Source organism: Alosa alosa, chromosome 8 (genome assembly GCF_017589495.1).
Source record: "Alosa alosa isolate M-15738 ecotype Scorff River chromosome 8, AALO_Geno_1.1, whole genome shotgun sequence".
NCBI lineage: Eukaryota > Metazoa > Chordata > Actinopteri > Clupeiformes > Clupeidae > Alosa > Alosa alosa.
In genome coordinates, this window is record NC_063196.1 from 9,431,559 (window position 1) to 9,452,975 (window position 21,417).

The window sequence follows — 21,417 nt, forward strand, 5'->3', positions numbered from 1 at the left end:
ATATATAATATATAACATTGTTATAATCAACTTTTGATATTCATGATTTACTCTCTAATTCAGTACCTTTATTCATTGTCATTGCTATAATAATCTCGTGACATTGACCCTAGAGATTAACATAATATCTTTTTATTTTCAACAGCCAAATGTCAAATGTAGGTCAGAATCAAACAAAGAGAGACAGAGACAAAGAATGACATAAAAAAAACGAGGACGAGAAACTGCATTAAAACCCATTGTCATAGCTTTCACTGCATTCCTGCTATTGTACTATCACTTGTCTTGGGTGAATAGACACACATTTTCCCAGAGAATCATCGGCGAAACTACATTGATGACACTTAGCCAGCCTCAGGACATATCATCTGAGACATTTAGAAACTGCTAGAAATTGATACAGGACAATAAAATGAAAAAAATCATACAAAAGAAATCTCTGCTCCCCTACAGAATATAACAGTCTCCATTGACCTGCCTAATTCCATTCCGACCTGTTTGCCAAGTTTCAACAGTAATCCTTTGGGGGGGAAACACAAACTCCAATCAAACACAGTACAGGGTGGTGACTCAGCATACTCAGCTAAGTATGGAAGAGGAATAAGGGGAAACTGAAGTACCTTTTTTCTGCTGAAAACTGGTTTGAATGATATGTGACTTGCTACATGAACTAACTGCATATCTATATTGGTGACCAGATCTGACAAATACAAAACCAAATAAAAATGACAACACACATCAACACTGCATTGACGCTTTCACCTAGTTTCAAGCTACTTACATGACAGTGCAATATGATAGTCCAGATGAGACCAAGCACAATGGATGGCCTGCCCTCAATGAGATCTGGGATGTTGATGTTCACCAGCTTGACCTGAATACAAAGAGGGGCGGCAGGGTGAAGGAAAACATGTCACAAATACTATAGCCCCTGAACTGGACATGAGTTGTGTATTTTTGTTCTGACTTAGCCTTGAGATGGACTGTAAGGTAAAATGTCAGATTAATTTGAAAATAGACAGACACAAGCACACACCATGCAAGCTTACTTTAACACAAAACCATACTAACTCTATGCTTGCTTCTGCCTTGAACCCCAGACGTGAACCCCAATGTGACTGTTTTAAGATAAAAAAATACTTTATTCATCCCGAAGGAAATTTGACAGTCTCTTACCGATTTAGTCTTTAAGAACTTCAAAGCTGTCTCAATGTTTCCTCTGTGTTGAAAAACACCATGGCCCCTCTCTCGTTTCTGTGTGGAAAAAAATCAAATCAAATCAATGAAAGAGACCTGCAACCACTAACAACACTAACAACAACAACAACAACTTGTAAAACATTTTACTGGGGGGGCGCTCACTAACCACCACCAATGTGTAGCACCCACAATGGACAGAGAGAGAGAGAGAAAGTGTGTGTTTGTGTGTGTGTCCGTGTAAAGTGTGTGTGTGTGAGAGAGAGAGAGAGAGAGAGAGAGAGAGATACAGTCAGCATTAATGTTATCATAAGAGAAGTGGCATTAGTGTGTTGGGTGGGTATTCTGCCTGGGCCTTTTTGGACAGCGGTGAGTTTTGGTCCAAAGGATTCTGACTCACCATCCGCTGACCGCTCATCACCTCCAGGAGGTCCAGGAGCCGCATGCCGTCCTGCAGGTCTGTAAACAGGTCCTGGACCACGGTGGGTGGTGTCCTCTGGAGTGGACCAAATAGGGACGAATACAACAACAAATCACATCCTGGACATGGGTGTAGAAACCAGCACCACAGTCATTTCAATTCACTTCATATCTTCATACGATTATGGATGGATGATAAAAATGTAGACATCAAAACACCCACCCAACATCACTTATGAAGTGAGATGTGAAGTACCCTTCAAAGATACTGAACCCCGTGCAAAGGCATTTTTTGAGATATTGAAGACCTCCTTTATCATCCAATAAACACCTGCAGATCTGCACAGGTTAGCACGTCTGTGAGGGGCGTGTGAAGTCGGCCTGATTTGAAAGGGGTGTGGATGGAGGTGGAAGGGCACTGCAGGCTCAGGTTGCAGCACCCCCCCCTCCGCTCCAGCAGAGTGTTCCTCCAGCAGAGTGTTCCTCCTGGCTACTATAAATACCCCCAAGTCCCTCTTGTCGTCATACCCCCTGGGGCGCGGTGCCAGCTCGGGGTATAAAGAACTGCGTCTCCCAGGCTCGGGAATGGCTAGTGAGTCAGCTCCTCTGAGCCTCTCTCAGACGCTGCATCAGGACAGGTTTACTGTATGTGACACAGAGACCCTGGGAGGCGGGGGGGGGGATTTCCGAGTGAGGTGTGTTGTGCTATTGAATGGCAATGTGATGCTGTAAGCACATGTAAGAGAGAGCAAACTGGGGGAAATGAATGGAGATTGTCTTCTGTAAGCTGGATTTACAGACGGAACTGGCAGCAGTGGTAGTATAGTGGCCATGGAACTTGACTAGCATGTAGCAGTAGCCAAAAAAATCATGCATATGATTCCTGGCTGCCATTGTTGGTCCCTGCAATTGGTATCTGTAACTAGCTTTGGATAAAACATCAGCTAAATGCATAAATAAATTAATTAATAAAATAACAATGATTGCACAGAGAACTACGAACTACCTGTATGAACATATACTGTTGATCTGATCACAACAACAAAAGTATTAAGACTAGATTTCCTAATACTTGCTCATGTCATTTACGACATCAACACTCCATTGACCTCTCACCTTGTTTCACACTCTCACACACCTGCATTCACGCATGCATGCAGGCAGGCACACACACGCACACACACACACACTCACACACGCGCACAGAAGTGTGTTCAGAAGTGAAAACACTTCTGAACACACTTCTGCTGCTCTTACATAACTTGCACCACTCTGCCACTTGCATACTTAGGTCAAACAGAACTACCTCAGCCATTTATTGGCCTGACTTTTGCACTATTATATTGACTGTCTACTGTATGCACAATTGCACATTTTCAACTCAAATTTTGCTGCTCTTATTTTCTTCATTGTATGTGCCTTCTTATTTTTACTTTTTATATTGTTTACTTGAATGTTATGTTTGTCTGTGGACCTGATTGGTAAAATATGTCTTGTCTCCACCATGGGATAGTGGGAAACGTAATTTCGATCTCTTTGTATGTCTTGACATGTGAAGAAATTGACAATAAAGCAGACTTTGACACACACACACACACACACTCTGTTGGGGGTACATCTCACATACCTTGGAAAGCTGGGCATTCATCCAGTTGGTGAAGGTCCTCTTCTGGATCTGTTCCTGTTCCACTGTAGGTGGACAGAAAAACACATGTTTGTACAAGGCTGGATCTGGTCACAACGTAGTCAGCTGCTGCCATGCTGTCGGCTATTGCTACCTAAAGTTAGGTTCACTTTCAAGTGAAGAAACCAAAAGCACAAGTAAGCATTCAGTTATATCACAAGGAGCACTGTGATGTTAGTAACAACAGTTTTGATACTGCCAATGAACAGCCTTGTCCTTTCAAAATTCCATTCTCATAAAACATGGGTCACCAAATCAGCAACGGCTTCCGTCATTCATAACTATAACTGCATGTTCTGCACCAAAGAAAGATCACCCATGACCAGCCAGATCAACTTACCCGTCTCTGAGCAGCAGACGGTCCCTGTTTTAAAAGAGGCTTTCTGAAACTCCATTTCTTTGGTGCCACCCTGTCTGAAAAGTACCACAAATATGCCCCCTGGTAGCCCTTCACTAGGTAGCCCTGATGTACCCCCGTCCAAGCGATGACCCCCCCCGCCCCCTTGCCTGCCAGACTGTGGGGACACGTGGGAGCTGAGCGTCAGTGGGACAGGGACCCTACGTGTGCTTCATCTGAGACCCTTGCGTCTGCACTCGCGCTATTAAAAGGAAAGTGGGTGCTGGCTATCGCAGGGAGCTCATTCCACTCTATGGGACTCGAGCGGACTCCAGAGGTGCCGTGCACAGAGCACACACAGAAGAGAGAGAGAGAGAGAGAGAGAGAGAGAGAGAGAGAGAGAGAGAGAGAGAGAGAGAGAGGTAAGTGCAAGGGAGGGGTGCAAGGGAGTCCATGATTTAGCTTAGGGCTGCACAATTTGGGGAAAACATCTAATTGTGATGTGACCAGCACGATTAATTGCAGCCTATGCGATTAGATAATTGCTTTAGTTCAAATTGCAATTTCGAATTAAAAATCAATTAATAGTGCAGCCGAATTTAGGTGCATTCATGTGTATAATTTGGAATATATGGTAGGTTCCTTGCAAGATGTTTTTGATATTTTGAACTCAACGGCCAATCATATGCACCCATCACTTCTGTGCTTCACTGCTGATTGGCTAAAACAGTGTTGTAAACACCCATGTCTTCCGAGCACACATACAGAATGAACACCTAGAGGACGTTTAGAATAAATGCACTGGATTTGATAAAACAAATGTAATTGTTTTGTAAACAAAGACCACACCTTTAAGGTGAGAATGCCCATGCAAGTGGAATACTTGGTATGTTTCAGCACTTTGTTTCTAAAAGTGCTAATCAGGGAGAGTGGTGGATATAGGGGCCCATAGGGCACTAAACCAGATCCATGCAGGAAGTCCTTTCATTGCCTAATGACAGAAGACTTGGCCTCTAGGTCTTGGAAACAGTGACATCACAGCAGAGAGAAGTCCATTGCTGCCTTAGCCGTACGGTTGATGTCAAAGACTATAATTTCTCTCATGATGAAAGTAGACAGGAAAACATTTAGTCTTTCTGAAAAACCCAAACAACCACAAGTTTGGATGTGGGAAGTCCTCATCTCGTCATAAAGCTTTCAGGCAGGCCGTCATAAGGCTAAGTTACGAGCCCTCTGGTTTCATGTTGATGTTATGGTTCAAGAGCTGCATAAATACTTCAGCTGGGAGGGACTCAGTTGTCACTGTATTAAGTCTGTGCACCACGTAATGCTCTTGGCTGCTCTACATCACCCACTCTGCCAACATCTGGTCTGGACAAATCAAACGCTCTCAATATGAGTCATTCATCCATTTATGCATTCATTCAGCCATTCATTCACTCAGGGTTTGGGCCTTCTACTCTTTAAAGTGCTCTGGGACAATATGCATTTTGAATGGCACTAAATCAATACAATTTAATTTAATTCATTTATTCATTCATCCATTCATTCAGTGTTTGGGCCTTGTGCTCTGTAAAGTGCTTTGAAACTATATTGAGTTGTTTCATCCATCCCTTCCTTCCTCCCTTCCTTCCTCCCTTCCTTCCATTCATTCATTCATCCATCCATGTTTGTCCACAGGCCTAGGTGGAGCCTTCTATGCTGGAGAACACCTTGTGCAGGGAACAATGCACAGTGCACACGCCCACTCAACGGTGCCTGTTAGGACAGGAGAATTGGACAGGCAGAAACAGGCTCCATCTGAGGGTGTGAGGAAAAAATACAGACCCACCCTAGGGAGCCGTGGCGTAACAGTGAGGATGTAAGGAGATCATCTGAGCTGCAACATAGCTGGGCACTGTAAGCACGTAGATAGAGATAACTACTTCGGACTAAACTACCGACAAAGTTGCAAAACAGCGCATTTCCGATGTGTCCATATCCTACACATAACGGCACACATAAAAAGCAAACTTCAGAATTTGGCTCCATCTTGAGAGTGCTAAATGATTTAAAAAACGTGGCTCAATGGTGTTTTAAGCCCCCAGGCAGCACTGCCACTGTCGACTTAAAGGCACCTAATCCTAACCCTAACCTTAACCCATGCCTAACCCGAGCGCCTTCCAGGCAGCGGTGCCTTAAAGACAAAGGTGGGGGCTTAAAACACCAAGAAACAAAAATGTGCATCATATCCTGTAATGGCCCTTTTTGGTTGTTTTGGTTCAGGCCCCAAAAATACACCATTTAGGTCATTTCCCACAAAATGACCTTGCAAATTAAATCGAAGCGGATCTAGTCAAAACTCCTGCACATGGACCTAAATCCTGACATGTCAACACATACGACCATTAGTCTGAATGCCTTGGCACCAGTCTAGATAAGACCTCAAAAGGGAAGCCATTAGAAGCTAAATAATGTTGGGCTGTTGGATTGGTGCCCATCTTCTTCCATATTCAGGCAAGTTGCACTCTAGTGCGCATGGTCTTTCCACTTCCTTAAAGGTGACCTGTCTTCTTAGTCTTAAAACAGAGAACAGAGAGGTACCCCCAACAGAGGTGTATGTGTGTGTGTGTGTGTGTGTGTGTGTGTGTGTGTGTGTGTGTGTGTGTGTGAGTGCAGGTATGTATGCCACGAGTATGCCACGAGTATGAAACAAGGTGAGAGGCCAATGCAGTGTTGTAAATGTGAATCTTCTGCATCGTTAGTCTGTGCCTGTCCAGTGAGGGTAGAGATTTGCAGACTTGTTTGGACAGTCGAGTGGTCAAGTCAAGTCACTGATGATGTGAATAAGGTATGAACTTAATTAGTTGCTTCAGTGTGGAGGAGGCAGTAGGATGATGCATCAGTTGAAAATGTGACTTAAGATGTACTGCCCCCTACACACACACACACACACACACACACACACACACACACACACACACACACACACACACACACACCACACAGTTGTCATAGCAAATAATTCAACCTGGCAACCATGCCCCAATGAGCAAAGTGTGTCTTGGCCGAGTCGAACGGGTGCACACACAGGCACACACACACACACACACACACACACACACACACACACACACACACACACACACACACACACACACACACACACACACACAGATGGGTTTAACAGACATGGGGGTGGACAACATAAAAAGCCATGTTACGTACATCAGGCTACAAGAGGAGCCTCTCAGACACACAGAGGAGCTCTGGAATTCAGTGTCAGCAGGAAGTACCAGAGCAGCCTGAAGAGCTCTCACCAGCAAAAGGGTTTCACTCATGTCACAGCACCTCACGCATCCAGGGGCACTCTTGTAGGTTCTTTTGATTTCAAAACAAGGCAAACACCACGCACACACACACACACACACACACACACACACACACATACACACACATACACACACAGACACACACACACACACACACAAACACACACAGAAACACACACACACACACACAAACACACACAGAAACACACACAGAAACACACACAGAAACACACACACACACACACACACATATTCACACACACAGACAGACACACTCACTCACACTGACACACACATAGCTTATCAAGTCACAGTCAATAGGTGTTACAGCAGATGTGTGCGGAAGAAGAGAACGTTGAGGCGTTGACGATGAGTTTGCTGTGCCACCCCCTCTCGAGGATACACCAGCACTGATGAAAATGTGCGACTGTGGCGCAAGTCATTTTGAATGAAAACATCTGCTGAAAGAATAAATGGAAGTCCAAACAGGGTAGGAATTTCACGGCGGCCACGACGGCCATGGTCGTCTTTGCCCCTTGTTGGCCGTGATGCCCCTTTCAAAATCAGAGGCCACGGTGGCCTTGGTGCCCCCTTCTTTCAATATTCTGCTTTGCGTCCTACTAATAGCGATTTTTATTTAGCCTATGGCCTGTCAAAATAATCACAGCGCAAATTAATTTAGTCTTTTACGCAGTGGAGAAAGTGACAGCGCAAGAAATAAAGTGCGTCCAAATTCACCTATTCTTCTCAGCTGAACTACTTGTGAAGTAGCCTACTCATCACACAGACATCACAAGTATCACATGAAAGAGCTTTTTCTCACCTTTTAAATTATGTTAGCCGCTAATTGCTGTGGTGAACGGTTCGCGAGAAAAGTAAACAATATAGTTCAATTTAATCATAAATTCTACTTAAGGTTTTGCCATCTCCCTACCCATTCATCTCGGTGGAATACTTCACGAACCCTTTGTTTAACACATGACAAACCATATATCAGATTAAACAGCAGACCTTACCGAACACAAATATGTAAAGCAGTCCCCTGTACAGTAGCCATTCCAGAGTAATCCAGTTTCGAATTTGCAGTAAATTTCGACATGCATGGATGTCTCCAAATTTGGGCTTTAAGTTTTACAATGTGTTTAAATTGTTCCACATGGTATCATAACGGGCCAAATACAAAATAAATGTTAAATATAGCCTAGATATCTGTAAATATTAGATGATAAGATGATTTACAGTTCTATGTATTATGTCATGTTTCATGTTTTTTTAATGTTTCATACAGTGATGCAGGTCTACTGCAGTGAATAGGCTAAATACAACTTTGATCATTTTTATAGCCTACTACTGTATAGTTAACTTTGGCCTTGGTGCCCTGACATGTGGCCTTTGTGCCCCCCACCAAATATGCCCAACTGAAGGCCAAGTGGCCTTGCCCCCAGAATGGTGAAATTCCAAGCCTGAGTCCAAACATACTATGACATGAAACGAGAACTGATTCTCCTTCCATAGAAAGTTAATTTGATGTCCTGTCATTTAGGATCGTGAATCCTTATCCAAGAGCCTCTACACTGCCACAGCATGGTAGATGTACAGTGGCAGTCAGCAGATCAGAGGGACCGACTGCCATGCATAGGGTGACTTGGACACCAGGGACGGCATGAGAGAAGGCGTTTTTTTTCCCCCTGCAGTTGCTTCCACCAGCAGGGCTGAGGACTTGGAGTCCAGACAGGAAAATAGAGGACTTGGACACCAGAGAGGAAAATACTGGTAGAGCTCAAAAGACGTTTTTTTTCCCCCCTGCAGTTGCTACCCAGCGCTGAGACCGCCACACCCAGCAGGGCTGAGTTTGTTTTACTCACTTGGCAATGAGTCAGTGGTTCACACGTTACACCAGACACACACATACACACACACACACACACACACACACACACACACACACACACACACACACACACACACACACACACACACACACACACACACACATACACACACACACAGACTCTCCCTCTCTCTCTCACACACTCACACACACACACACACACACACACACACACACACACACACACACACACACACACACACACACACACACACACACACACACACACACACACACACACACACACACACACACACACACACACACACACACACACACACACACACACACACACACACACACACACACACACACACACACAGACTCTCCCTCTCTCTCACACACACACACAGACTCTCCCTCTCTCACCACACACACACACAGAGACACACACACACACACACACACACACACACACACACACACACACACACAGACTCTCCCTCTCTCTCACACACACACACACACACACACACACACACACACACACACACACACTCACACACACACACACACACACACACACACATATAATATGACATGAAACGAGAACTGATTCTCCTTCCATAGAAAGTTAATTTGATGTCCTGTCATTTAGGATCGTGGAACATCCAAGAGCCACTACACACACACAGCATGGTAGACACACACACACACACACAGATCACAGGGACTATGCATAGGGTGAGGACGGCATGAGAGAACACACGAGGGACTGGACACCAGAGAGGAAAATACTGGTAGAGCTCAAAGACGCTTTTTTTCCCCCTGCAGTTGCACACACACACCACACACACACACACACACACACACACACACACACACACACACACACTCTCACACACACACACACACACACACACACACACACACACACACACACACACACACACACTCACACACACACACACACACACACACACACACACACACACACACACACACACACACACACACACACACACACACACACACACACACACACACACTTTACCAGCTACCCACACATGTAATTTGTGCCCTTGAGTTTCTCCCTGAATGTCAAGTTTATCTAGGAGTGTTGGACTATATATTATTTATATATTAAAGTCATTAACACGGATGAGTTCAGCTTGTCATTGGGAAGAAATGAAGGCCATTTTAATGCAGCAGATTCAGTGGATTCATGCCACCATGCAGGAAGTGTTGACCTTAATCAGTCTGCATGCACAGAGGCCAGCCCCCCGATTACAACACGGAACATTTCAATCTAGCAAGTGGGTATAGCACGTGCCAAACGCACAAGACCTTTGCAATGATCAGGGTACGTGCAGTACACAGTTGTGTCCAATCACATGATGCTCTTATGCAGAGTTGTTTGTTTGTTTGTTTGCATGTTTGTTTGTTTGTTTGTCTGTTTGTTTATTTTCCCACAGCACCTTCAGATCTTTTACAGCACTGTTTAAGTCTGCTGAAAAACATGGATTTTATCTCGTATCATCAGCAGAGGTACCAGCTCATGAGAAACGTATTACATCTGGATAACTTCATTTAGAGTTCTTTATAAACACAATTAAATGTTTAGTCCGCCATTCTGGTGATTGGTTGATGATATCTGAGTTCAACTGACAATCAAATGATACCACTAACCCCCTGTGCTCTAGAAGTATCGTGTTGATTAGCTCAAATTACATATAGCTCTGCCTGAACCACTTTGTTTCCCATCGACAAAGCCAGGACTGCCTATGAACACCCACAGTGTACACACAGACCAAACTGACTAGCTGATCGTGCCAAAGCTTTTAACAGAACGTTTATTGGATTCTAATTGCGGTCCTGCGCCTTTAAATCTGTAAAGCAGCTACTGTAACAACCGCATGAGAGGCACTCACCTTGCAGAAGCATGTGGACATCGTCGATGTCTAGAGGAATAGTCCCTTCTTCCATGGGGGAGTCATCCTCGGGGTTCCTTCCTGATGCCATGGCTCCCTAAAGAGGGATGGGGGGGTGGGGGGTGGGGGGTGGGGTGTGCACTCAACAGGAGACTCCTATAGCAGCAGCATGGTGGATCTCTGTGAGGAGCAAAGACAGATAGGAGGTCAAACTGAGAGGTCACATTTGAGCACACAACTAGGATCGGCACCAGTACCAAACAGCACACTAACCTTTCAGAGATTCTGTGTGTGTGTGTGTGTGTGTGTGTGTGTGTGTGTGTGTGTGTGAGTGTGAGTGAGTGAGTGAGTGAGTGAGTGAGTGAGTGAGTGAGATAGATAGATAAATAGATAGATAGATAGATAGATAGATAGATAGATAGATAGATAGATAGATAGATAGAGAGAGAGAGAGAGATAGATAGAGAGGGAGAGAGAAAGAGAATTATCAATGGCTGTGTCCTGTCTGAATCGTGTCATCTGAGAGAGCTCTGATTCTCTCTCACTCTCTCCACTGAACACTCCTGCTGTTTTATCCCCTGCTCTCCCAGGGAAGTCCCCAAAAGCCCCGCAGCCGTGACGCTCTTACCAATATTTAACTAGGATCTGCTCCACTTAGCACAAGGATGGAGAGAATTTAAAGGAAGCCATATTACTTACAGTATATATATATAAGTAAGTATACTCTTTTGATCCCGTGAGGGAAATTTGGTCTCTGCATTTATCCCAATCCGTGAATTAGTGAAACAAACTCAGCACACAGTGAACACACAGTGAAGTGAAGCACACACTAATCCCGGTGCAGTGAGCTGCCTGCATCAACAGCGGCGCTCGGGGAGCAGTGAGGGGTTAGGTGTCTTGCTCAAGGGCACTTCAGCCGTGCCTACTAGTCGGGGTTCGAACGGGCAACCCTCCGGTTACAAGTCCGAAGTGCTAACCAGTAGGCCACGGCTGCCCCAATATATAATTGTATCATTATATACACATAGGTTAAACAGTACAGCGCCTATATTGTGCGACAAAAATCATATTCATGCAATGAATCATTCAAACATTACGATTCAAATAACTTTGCATCAAAAGTTTGGACCAAAGTTTGGATATTTTGTTTTAAAGGGACACCAGGCAACGTTTTTGTGTTAATTAATCATCTTCGTAAGTCTGTATATGGTTAAATGACTCATTACAGGGCGAATGAAGACTCTCTCGCCCGCCCCTACTGCCTGTAAGAATATCCCACTTGCGATTGTTGCAAACGTGTGTATAATAGCAGAGCCAGCGAAGAAGCAGCGAAAACCCTTGGCGGAAGATGCAAAGAAAAGGAAAAGAGCTTCAGACCAAGCGAGGGGGAGTTTCGTAGAGAAAAAGCATCAGGCTTGCCTGGTGTCCCTTTAATATTTGGCATGGTTTTCCCAGCAGAAGCCATGTTCACTTACTATCTTATTCTTGAAAGCATAATGAAGAGGTTTGCTCACTTATTCAGAAAGTAAGTAAGTCTATGTCCTAATAATCATTTTGTATTGCTGTGAGGGGGACCAGGGAGGACAGGGCAAGATGCAGCTCATGCAAGATGACCTCTTTCAAGAGCTTCATCTTCAGCCAAGATGTCTGTCTGATATCTCTGATTTGTAATGATGGAAAAGGTTATCCAGATATGAAATATTTTTTTCCATTTTTTTCCATCCTGATCAAATCAGTTTTCTTTGCCACATGATGGATGAAAGAGACATTTTCATAGGTCAATATGTGTAATTATTTCCAACATGCACATCATAATTACATTTTTAAAAAGTAATAGATCAACAGCATAGGCAAAACAGCACAACCATCATGAGGGATAAACTCCAACGTCCAAACAATCAAAGTGGACACAAGGGCCTATGATGACCAAGCTTCACTCTCACTCTTTCTTTCTCTTTCTCTTTCACATTCTCTTTCTCTCTCTCAAACATGAAGTACTCCTCTTAAGACTCACATACACATGTGCACACACATACACTAAAAAATGGATAGTTTGACAGGGCTCCTCAAATCACGTGATGGCAGCACATGCAACAAAGGTCTCAGTTCGGTGCATTTGCAGTGTAGCTTAAACACAACTGGAAAAAAATTAATCCTTCATGGAAGGTCTTAATACGGCCATGGTTTAATTGTCTGCACAGGGCATACGGTGTGAGCCATTGCATACAGACTCGAGGGGGTGGGAGGGTGAGGAGGTTTGGCTTCAAAGAGGCTTAGAGCATTCTATACAAGAAAGTCCCACCAAGTCCCACCAAGTGGACGCCACAAAGCACAAAGCTGATGTAAGAAGGTTTGTCTGCATCCTCCTGCATGTGACCGACTGCCACCCAGCAACAGTGGTATGTAATGTTGTTGTGTGGGGCTTGTACTCAGAAAGCACATTACCCATTACGGTGTGTGTGCAAGTCAATGCACAAGTCTAACCTATGGGTGAGGAGAGTCACCGACACATGCAAACTAAGCTTATTAATGTGTAATTACTTGTAGCTTATCAGACATATTAGCTTAAATACACAGTCTCTCTCTCTCTCACACAAACACACACACACACACACACAAACGTACACGGACACACAAACACATTCCAATTTACATGTGCAGAGCTCGCATGGACCTAATGACTCTCTGGCGTACAGTGAGTAAAGCCACAGTTGTTTGTGAGGTTGTACTTTCACAGCTGAGAGGAATCCTAGCGATCTAGAGCTTCACTCTCCAGCAAGGGCAACTACTGTAACACGGAGGTGTGCGACCTTCAGCAAAGGTCAAGGCCTGGCACATTCCAGAGTAAGCAAACACTAGAGAGACATAGACACAGACACAGACATACACCCATCTACACACACACACACACACACACACACACACACACACACCTGTTACATGACTGTATTCAGACAGCAGTTACAGAGACAAGGCAAAAGCCCAGAGTCAGAACCAAAAAGCACCTGGCGGCCACACCATAGAGTCCAGCACAGACCACGGCTGCCAGCCTGACATCAGAAAGGAAAAAACTTCCTCCACACACACACACACACACAGGAGCGAGTGGCCTGTCTGGAATCTGGGGTGCCTGAAAATAGGACAAAACGCGATTGATCTATGGCCGAGTGACAGACTGAATTTCCCACAAAGTGATCTGTGGTATAACTGGAGAGTCTACTGCCTAGCCTGCTTTAAAAAACCGTACACATCACGGCCTTAAATGCACTACCTCCTCGGCCTCCTCAAGAACACACACGTTGACCTGCCAAGGACCCTTCCAATTAGACAGCCAGAGTCCTCACAGGGAACTCTTAACAGATCTCACAGGCCCTTGTTAAGAATTGTGCAACGGAACGGAGCACGGGTAATATTTCAAGTGTGTCGCCTCTGCGGTCGGTCACGCTCGCTGTGGTTGGAAAGATCACACGCTCTCTCTTTCCAGCACGATGCGCGTGTGTCCCCTTTTTCAGATGACCGTAGCGGTATCAGATGACAGCACTGACTAAGAGCATAAGGGGGGTGCTATTATTTATTTTTGGTAGGAAGTTAGTTGCCTATCCTTTGCCGGTTCTTAGAGATAGCTGTAATTTTTTGCAGTGCTTTAAGACAGCTAGATTGCCAGAAATAGCATTGTGGCCAGGTTCAAATGTGTTGGTTCTCCAGAAAGCTCTCCCAATTTAGTCACTCTCCCATTTTGACGTGAAATAAGATGCTGAATTTGCTACATATTCTTCTTTAGGGTATGTATGTCATGTAAGGACTGATTTGAATTTGTAGACCACAATACAGGTAGGAGCTGGCCTGCAACAGACATGGCCTTCTCATACAGCACAAATACATTACTCCTATGGAAGATCCTTTGAACTAATTATGACTAGTAGCCAGGGATGGATTACTGCACGGGCCTACCGGGCCCAGGCCCAGGGGCCCAAGCCCAAGCCCAAGCCCAAGCTATTGCATGGAGTCACTGCCTCAATAACACATCAGGATGTAGGCTATGAATCTGATTGAATTAAAGTATTGTCCATCCCCAAAATGCACCAGAATACAGGAAATCACATCAAACAACCTCCCCTCCCCACACACACACACACACACAACAATTAGTGGGGGGCCCTTAATACATCTGGGCCCAGGGGCCCGAAAGTCCATAATCCGTCCATGCTAGTAGCAGTGTTACAATCAAATCAACAGTGGACTTTGGATAGACAGAGGCGCATTGGATAAACAAAGCAGTTTCTAATTAACCTTATAAAAGTGTGATTGAGAGATATATCAATGCACGCGCTCTGGCCTTTATGCAGTCATATAGACAGCTCAGACTCAGCGGTTCCCTTTTATAGAGATACAACGTTTCTGTGACAGTCCTGCCTTGTTCTCATACCTGTAAGGTGTGGTGGTGAGCACAGAATCAGGGTGAGGCCATGATTGATCAGGTGTGTTGGAAAGGAATCAAAACATTTAGTCATCAAAACCACAAAGAGACCTGCAGAAACAAAACACTGATAAGGAGGATAACTGCACAATCCCCATCCACAACTGGACAAACCATAAAAACTATAGATTATATACAGTAGGCCTACTTCTTCAGGAACTATTATGTATGGCAGTCTTAATAATCTGCGACTAAGTTCTGCTTTATGACTCTCCCACTGGAAGTTTAACGCAGGCCTGAGTAAAATGCAACAACAACAATAATAATAATAATAATAATAATAATAATAATAATAAACATATTACAGCATTAAGGTAAGATCCGAGTTTTGAACTTGGAGACTTGGAAATTGTGTGTATACAAAGAATAAGAACATTTCACGTAGTGACACGAACTGCTTGAGGGTGTTGCACTATAATGTGCAACAGAATTACTCTAATAAATTCTACAACGCCAGTGTAGAATGTCACAAGAGAAGGGACAAGGACGCACTGATTATTTAAACCTGACAAACAAAACAGTGAAGGGCAGTTGGGGCAACCAACTAACGTTTTAAATTTAAGTGTACTGCAATCCATTATAAATACGTTTAACAACATAGCCTACAGTAGAATGACACAATGCATACTGCACTGCTACTTGTCATCTGAGTGATGCACCTACAGTAGGCGAGCCCACCTTAGTCTGCATTGTTTTGACTCGTAAGAAATGCAAGAGAGCAACTTACATGAAGTGGCGATGAAAGATTCTTCAGATTTTCGAAAAGTTCGGTAACTAGATTTTGAGTTCCCGAGGTAAGTGGAGAAACAACGGCTTGTAAGTATGACTCCACTGCATTGACATCAAACTCCACCCTCTACCAACTTCTAGAACGCCCCCTCCGAGCGCATGAGAATTGGAGAGAGCGCAACACACACCATGCCTGTCGCCAGTATGAATGACATAACTTGAAGAAATGTTTTAGAGGACAAGTGCTAATTGCAGTTGTTATCAGAAGGTCAGTATAAGTTTGACCTTGTGTTCAGGATTTAATTCTACATGGTAAAGTAAGGAAAAATCCTGAAAACGGCCGTCTGTCAATTTGGTGAAGACGCGTATATTAACCTTGTCATGACTGTGACATATCTTTTTTTTTTTTTTTTAGTAAAACAAGTTGAATCAAATTATAATCTTGCATTTGTGTGAAGGAGTGACTATTCTCAACATTACATCCACACAGATTAGGATATCTGTACATTTTCAGAGAGAAATTTGGAACCGAGTAATTATCTAGTAAATTAGACTAAGGGGACATCAAATTACTGAAGCACAGATAGCTGCACAAGGAAATAAAATAAGGTAAAGGATGGCACCATAAAACATCTTTATAGTATGTGTCTTTAAATAGCTTGTCCTACATCTAAGCGCTCACACATTTTACTACAGTAGGTTAAGGTTACATCTACATGTCATAGCCTACACACGAGGCACATTGCCATTGAACTTCCTGGGGTGAAATGCACTACGTAACTCGACACAACATACAATATGTAAGTTTATTTGTAGGTAAAATTTAATGTGTTGCCTTAAACATTCACAGGCTGGTGTAGGCTATTTATCACTAAGGGCAAACGAAAGCAGTGCTGGTATTCATAAAATGTTTATTGTTCAACTATAACTAAATCGGTAAACATGTTCTGATAGATGAAACATACATCATTTAGTGCATTTCTCAAAACAATTAGTGCAAACTGCAAAACCTAGTGGATAACCTGCAAAAGCATGTCACTTGCACAAAATGGATAGTCCATTCCTCAAAAGCAAGTCAATGAAACTGCCAGTGTCATCAAAATGAGAAGTCTTGACACCATCGTTTATGAACAAGATAGTCAAAATGGCTTTGTCATGTTTTCATTAGGCCTACGACAGTTTATGCTCTCAGTGTTTTCACATGCAAAAAAAGGTCAGAACTCGATGACTACCTGAAAATGCTCAAGACAGCACTATACAGTACTTGTACAGCCATTTGAAAACTACAGTAAAGTTACAAATTGCTGTAGTTAGGGGAGTGAGTACAAGACACTGAATATGTACGTTTCACAGTTTTACTGTATATGCTCTTTGCAATTCTACAGCATTGTGACAGAATTTGATAACTAGTGCACCAATTTTGTATGTAATGACTCAAGCAATGAAATGAAGACTAATCGTTTTATTGGGAACGATTATTCAGCATCTATAAGTATAGTTCATTTTGACTGACATGACAAAGCAACTGATATGTTCAAAAGCATTTGCAATTTGTTCAGAGGACGAGAAATTGCTACTATTATGTGCACACATGACTAAATGTTGTGAAGGTTGAACTAATAGTTATGAGAATTTTCATTCTGATCTGAGAAAAGCACCAAAGCGACTGAGAAAAACTGTAAATGGAGATGGATCTGTGTTCATTTAATAACAAACTGTGAGGTCCTGCTCCGGGTCGAGAGGTGGCGATGTCGACCAACGGAGGGAGAACACAGAGGAGCAGCCGCGGGATAGGATAATCTTGGGGAAAGCGCTCCCTATTGGCGAAAAAAAGTTTAGGACTTCCGTCATGTCACGCATACTTTCAACTCGTTCATAAGACAAGTACAGATACAAATATAAGGTAAAGTACAGATTTTAGCGACTAATAGTAACAGGCAGGTAGCCTCTGCAATCTGTGGAGAGCATAAATGGTAAGTAGGCTATAGTGCCCATGCAATTGGTCTGTTTAGTGTGTTTCTTGCAGTCCACTGTTTCTGTTTCGTCAGTTGCATTCGCTTGTCATTCTTCTGCAACCACTAACAAGTTCGCCAAAAGCCATCAGATGCAGCATCAGATGCAGCACACAGTTATTGAGTTGATGTTTGTGGTTGTTAGGGCTTCTCAGGCAGATTACAGATAGAGCTGCATGATATTCCATACCATCGGCATATTACGCATACGGAGATCATTAATTGTAGATCCATCATCAATGTTTTTGCAGCCAGAGAATGGACTTGCCACGTCTTCCACCTCATGATGGATCTGTGTTGTCTGTCGTGGACATGCACACGGGAGGAGAGCCGCTGCGCATCATCACGGGTGGATATCCCAAGATTGAGGGCGAGACGGTGTTGTCCAAACGACGCTTTGTGCGAGAACAACTGGACCACCTGAGAAAATTGCTGATGTTCGAGCCCCGTGGTCACTATGATATGTACGGTGCCCTGCTGGTTCAAAGTGAGATACCTGAAGCAGATCTGGGGGTTCTCTTTATGCACAACGAAGGGTATAGTACTATGTGCGGGCACGCAGTCATTGCGCTTGGCCGATTCGCGGTGGATTACGCTCTCGTGAAAACTCCCAGTGCTCCGGAAACCCAGGTGAACATCCACTGTCCGTGCGGCCTGGTGAAGGCCTTCGTGGAGTATTCCGACGGCAAGACTGGAGCAGTGAGGTTTCACAGCGTCCCAGCTTTTGCTTTTGCAACGGGTAAATTATTCACACAAGAAATGAGATATCTCAAATGGGGAATTTGAAATATGGAATATAGGCCTACATAAATCATTAGCTTATTTGTTGACATGTTAGACACAAGACCATTAATGTGAAAAGAAACTGGCCCTTAATGAAAAAGACAGACTGCATGTTCCTGTGTTATGATTACAGATGTGAAGGTCACTGTACCTGGACACAGTGAAGTCACAGTGGACATAAGCTATGGAGGGGCTTTTTATGCTTTTGTCAGCGCTGAAAGGTTTGGACTTGATGTCAATACGTCAAGGACAAGGGACCTAGTGGATGCAGCCACTGCAGTGACCAATGCTGTCAAAACTCAGGTAAAAGAGATTACAAGACACCTATTTTGGATTTTGAGTATAAAATGCTACATGATGTAGCATTTTATGAAAATGTGAACATTCTTCTGTCCAGGTGAAGCTAAGGCATCCAGTGCATGAGGATCTGTCCTTCCTGTACGGGACCATCCTCACCGATGGCAAAGACAGCTTCTCCGATGAGCCAACAGCCAACATGTGTGTGTTCGCTGATGCACAGGTTGGTGATGGTGAATCCATCAAGTATTCAACTTACTTAGAGGCATGTCCAGGGGGGTATTCCAAGTACGTGGTTTAGAGACAAACCTAGGTAAGTTAACTCAGAGTAAGTAAACCTCCTACAACAAGAGTCCTATGGCATTGTTTTGTTAGGAGAATGAAGCCATACAGCTCTTCTATTAGGAGGTTTACCCCTTACTGAGTTAACTTACCCAGGTTTGACACTAAACCACATACTTGGAATACCCCCCTGATCATTTAGATAAGACATGAAGACCACAGTTCTGTATAAGTCACATTTATGCTGTGCAAAAACAGACACCAAAATCCACAAGACTAAATTCCAGCAGGGATTAGGTCCAAAGCTTCATTTTAGATTGAATCAATCAACTACTGAGATGACGATAGCCAAGGCCTCCTCGGTCTCTCTGACAATGTATCCAACCGTCTCCTCTGACATCTTGACGGAACCCAGGTTGACCGCAGTCCTACGGGGTCTGGAGTGACGGCTCGTATTGCTCTTCAGTTCCACAAAGGCTTGGTCCAGCTCAACCAGAGCAGGACCTTCAAGAGTGGGGCGACAGGATCCATCTTCACTGGCAAAGCAGTCCAGGTACCATCGAAACCCAATGTTCAGTTGTACACAGAACAAGGTGTTGCATTTCTCATATCAGAAGCCCTCCTATTAGAGGAGAAGGCCTCCCATAATGACTAGATCTCTCTCTATCTCACATGGTTATCCTTGTACCTAAGCAAACAACTCTACCCTCTAATATAACCAAAGATCACACCTTCTTATAATCTCTGATGAGAATTATCTGATCGATCGTTAGTTGTAGTGTTGGAGTAATTTTTTATAATAAACAGTTACTACAAACTATTAGTGCAATAATTGCTATCAAACAATTTATAATAACCAATTATACCTTATTATTGTACATTGCTACACATTGTAAACTATTGTAGGAATACTTGTGTTGCTTTTATTAGTAGATACCAGTCTTACTCCTCTTCATGTCATGTCACCTAGGAAACCACATGTGGGGACTTCAAGGCTGTGGTGGTTGAGGTCGGAGGTCGCGCACACTACACTGGTGTGGCAAGCTTTGTGCAGGAGAGTGACGATGACCTAAGCCAAGGATTCCTTCTCAGATGAGCCGTCATTTCAGACACAGCCACATGGAGCATTGAGTGTCTCTTATGAAATAGATGAGGAGGTGAAATTCATATCAATCAATCATCAGACAGTTACTCAATCTGTGGTGATTTCATCTGAAAGTCTGAAAAAATTCTACAAACTTCACCAAACTACGGTAATCTAGATTAATAGCACTTCACAACACAATGTTCTGCTGTCTGGAATGAAGGAGTTGTAAATTATATGTCAGGGTATATGTTTGTTTTCTCCAGAATGGATCTGACCCAAATCTGATATGGCAGATATGTTCCAGACCAGACATCCAGTTCAACATGGCAAACATTTGTGAACATTTTCAAACAGTTTTTCATTTGCATGATATTCATTTCAAACGTTTGTGAAAACACACCTAGAAACATGCAGTAGGTAGTTCTCTATGGAGTGTTCTCACCTGGACATTGAACTATGGGTCACTGTTTAAACAAACAGTTCGTAAATTTTACACAGCATATACAGTACCACTTTAAAAATAAACAAAAATAAATATGTTCACCTCTGTTTACCTCAGGGGTGCCTCTGTTCCGGTGCTCTGTAAGCCTAGTCTGTTGACATGATGGTCCAAAATACAGGGCCTATAAATCTAATAAAATTGTATACTTTACAAAGGATATGTGAATGTAGGTGAAATAACATGCCTGCTTTGTAATAATGAACATTGGCTGAATTGTATAATTGACATTGGCTTAATCCCGATCTCATACCTACGGTCTAAGCCTTATACCCTGAAAGACTTAACTGACATCCGTCATACATGTAAGTGATAAAGTTTGCAAGGCTGTAAGGGTTCAAAATGCTATTATCAGGCATGGGAGACGTACCTGTGACCCATCATTAAATTGACAACACCAAAAATGTGTTGCAGACATGTTTCCGTTTTATGGCAGTTGTTTACTGATGTTTTTTCAGGCTTCAAGCCTACATTTGGGTAACCCTTTGTCAAACAGTTCCTAGAGGTCATTGTCCTCCTCAACAACAAAACACCAAAACA

General features: G+C 43.4%; 2 protein-coding genes and 1 long non-coding RNA gene across 5 annotated transcripts in view; 1 reads left to right on the plus strand and 2 right to left on the minus strand.

The window, feature by feature from the left end:
- Nucleotides 1–10,786, minus strand: part of syne2a (spectrin repeat containing, nuclear envelope 2a) — a gene marked incomplete at its 3' end in the record, with an annotated part of 34,298 nt that extends 23,512 nt beyond the window's left edge. The window contains exons 1-5 of the mRNA XM_048250546.1: nucleotides 10,712–10,786; nucleotides 3,245–3,306; nucleotides 1,598–1,693; nucleotides 1,177–1,254; nucleotides 782–874 (exon numbers count right to left, since the gene is read on the minus strand). Coding sequence (XP_048106503.1) covers nucleotides 782–874; nucleotides 1,177–1,254; nucleotides 1,598–1,693; nucleotides 3,245–3,306; nucleotides 10,712–10,766 — 384 coding nt within the window. The remainder of the gene's footprint in view (nucleotides 1–781; nucleotides 875–1,176; nucleotides 1,255–1,597; nucleotides 1,694–3,244; nucleotides 3,307–10,711) is intronic.
- Nucleotides 10,787–10,828: 42 nt separating this feature from the next.
- On the minus strand, nucleotides 10,829–15,987 carry LOC125298950. Its single transcript, XR_007194293.1, has 3 exons — nucleotides 15,916–15,987; nucleotides 15,138–15,239; nucleotides 10,829–10,891 (listed from the first exon to the last, which is right to left on the minus strand). It is a non-coding gene; the product is annotated as an uncharacterized LOC125298950 (long non-coding RNA).
- Nucleotides 15,988–17,758: 1,771 nt separating this feature from the next.
- Nucleotides 17,759–21,298, plus strand: LOC125299498 (trans-L-3-hydroxyproline dehydratase). Of its 3 annotated transcripts, XR_007194377.1 has the most exons (7): nucleotides 17,762–17,890; nucleotides 18,181–18,668; nucleotides 18,846–19,015; nucleotides 19,110–19,232; nucleotides 19,707–19,844; nucleotides 20,262–20,544; nucleotides 20,642–21,298. XR_007194377.1 is itself a non-coding variant. In XM_048250782.1 (6 exons), exons 2-6 carry the CDS (start codon nucleotides 18,188–18,190, stop codon nucleotides 20,385–20,387), a joined length of 1,038 nt encoding a protein of 345 aa, XP_048106739.1. In that variant the 5' UTR covers nucleotides 17,759–17,820; nucleotides 18,181–18,187; the 3' UTR covers nucleotides 20,388–21,298. The 3 variants fall into 3 exon arrangements, 2 of the variants coding, with proteins under 2 accessions (XP_048106739.1, XP_048106738.1); XM_048250782.1 differs by having other exon boundaries at nucleotides 17,759–17,820; nucleotides 20,262–21,298; XM_048250781.1 differs by having other exon boundaries at nucleotides 20,262–21,298.
- The last annotated feature ends 119 nt before the right edge of the window (nucleotides 21,299–21,417 follow it).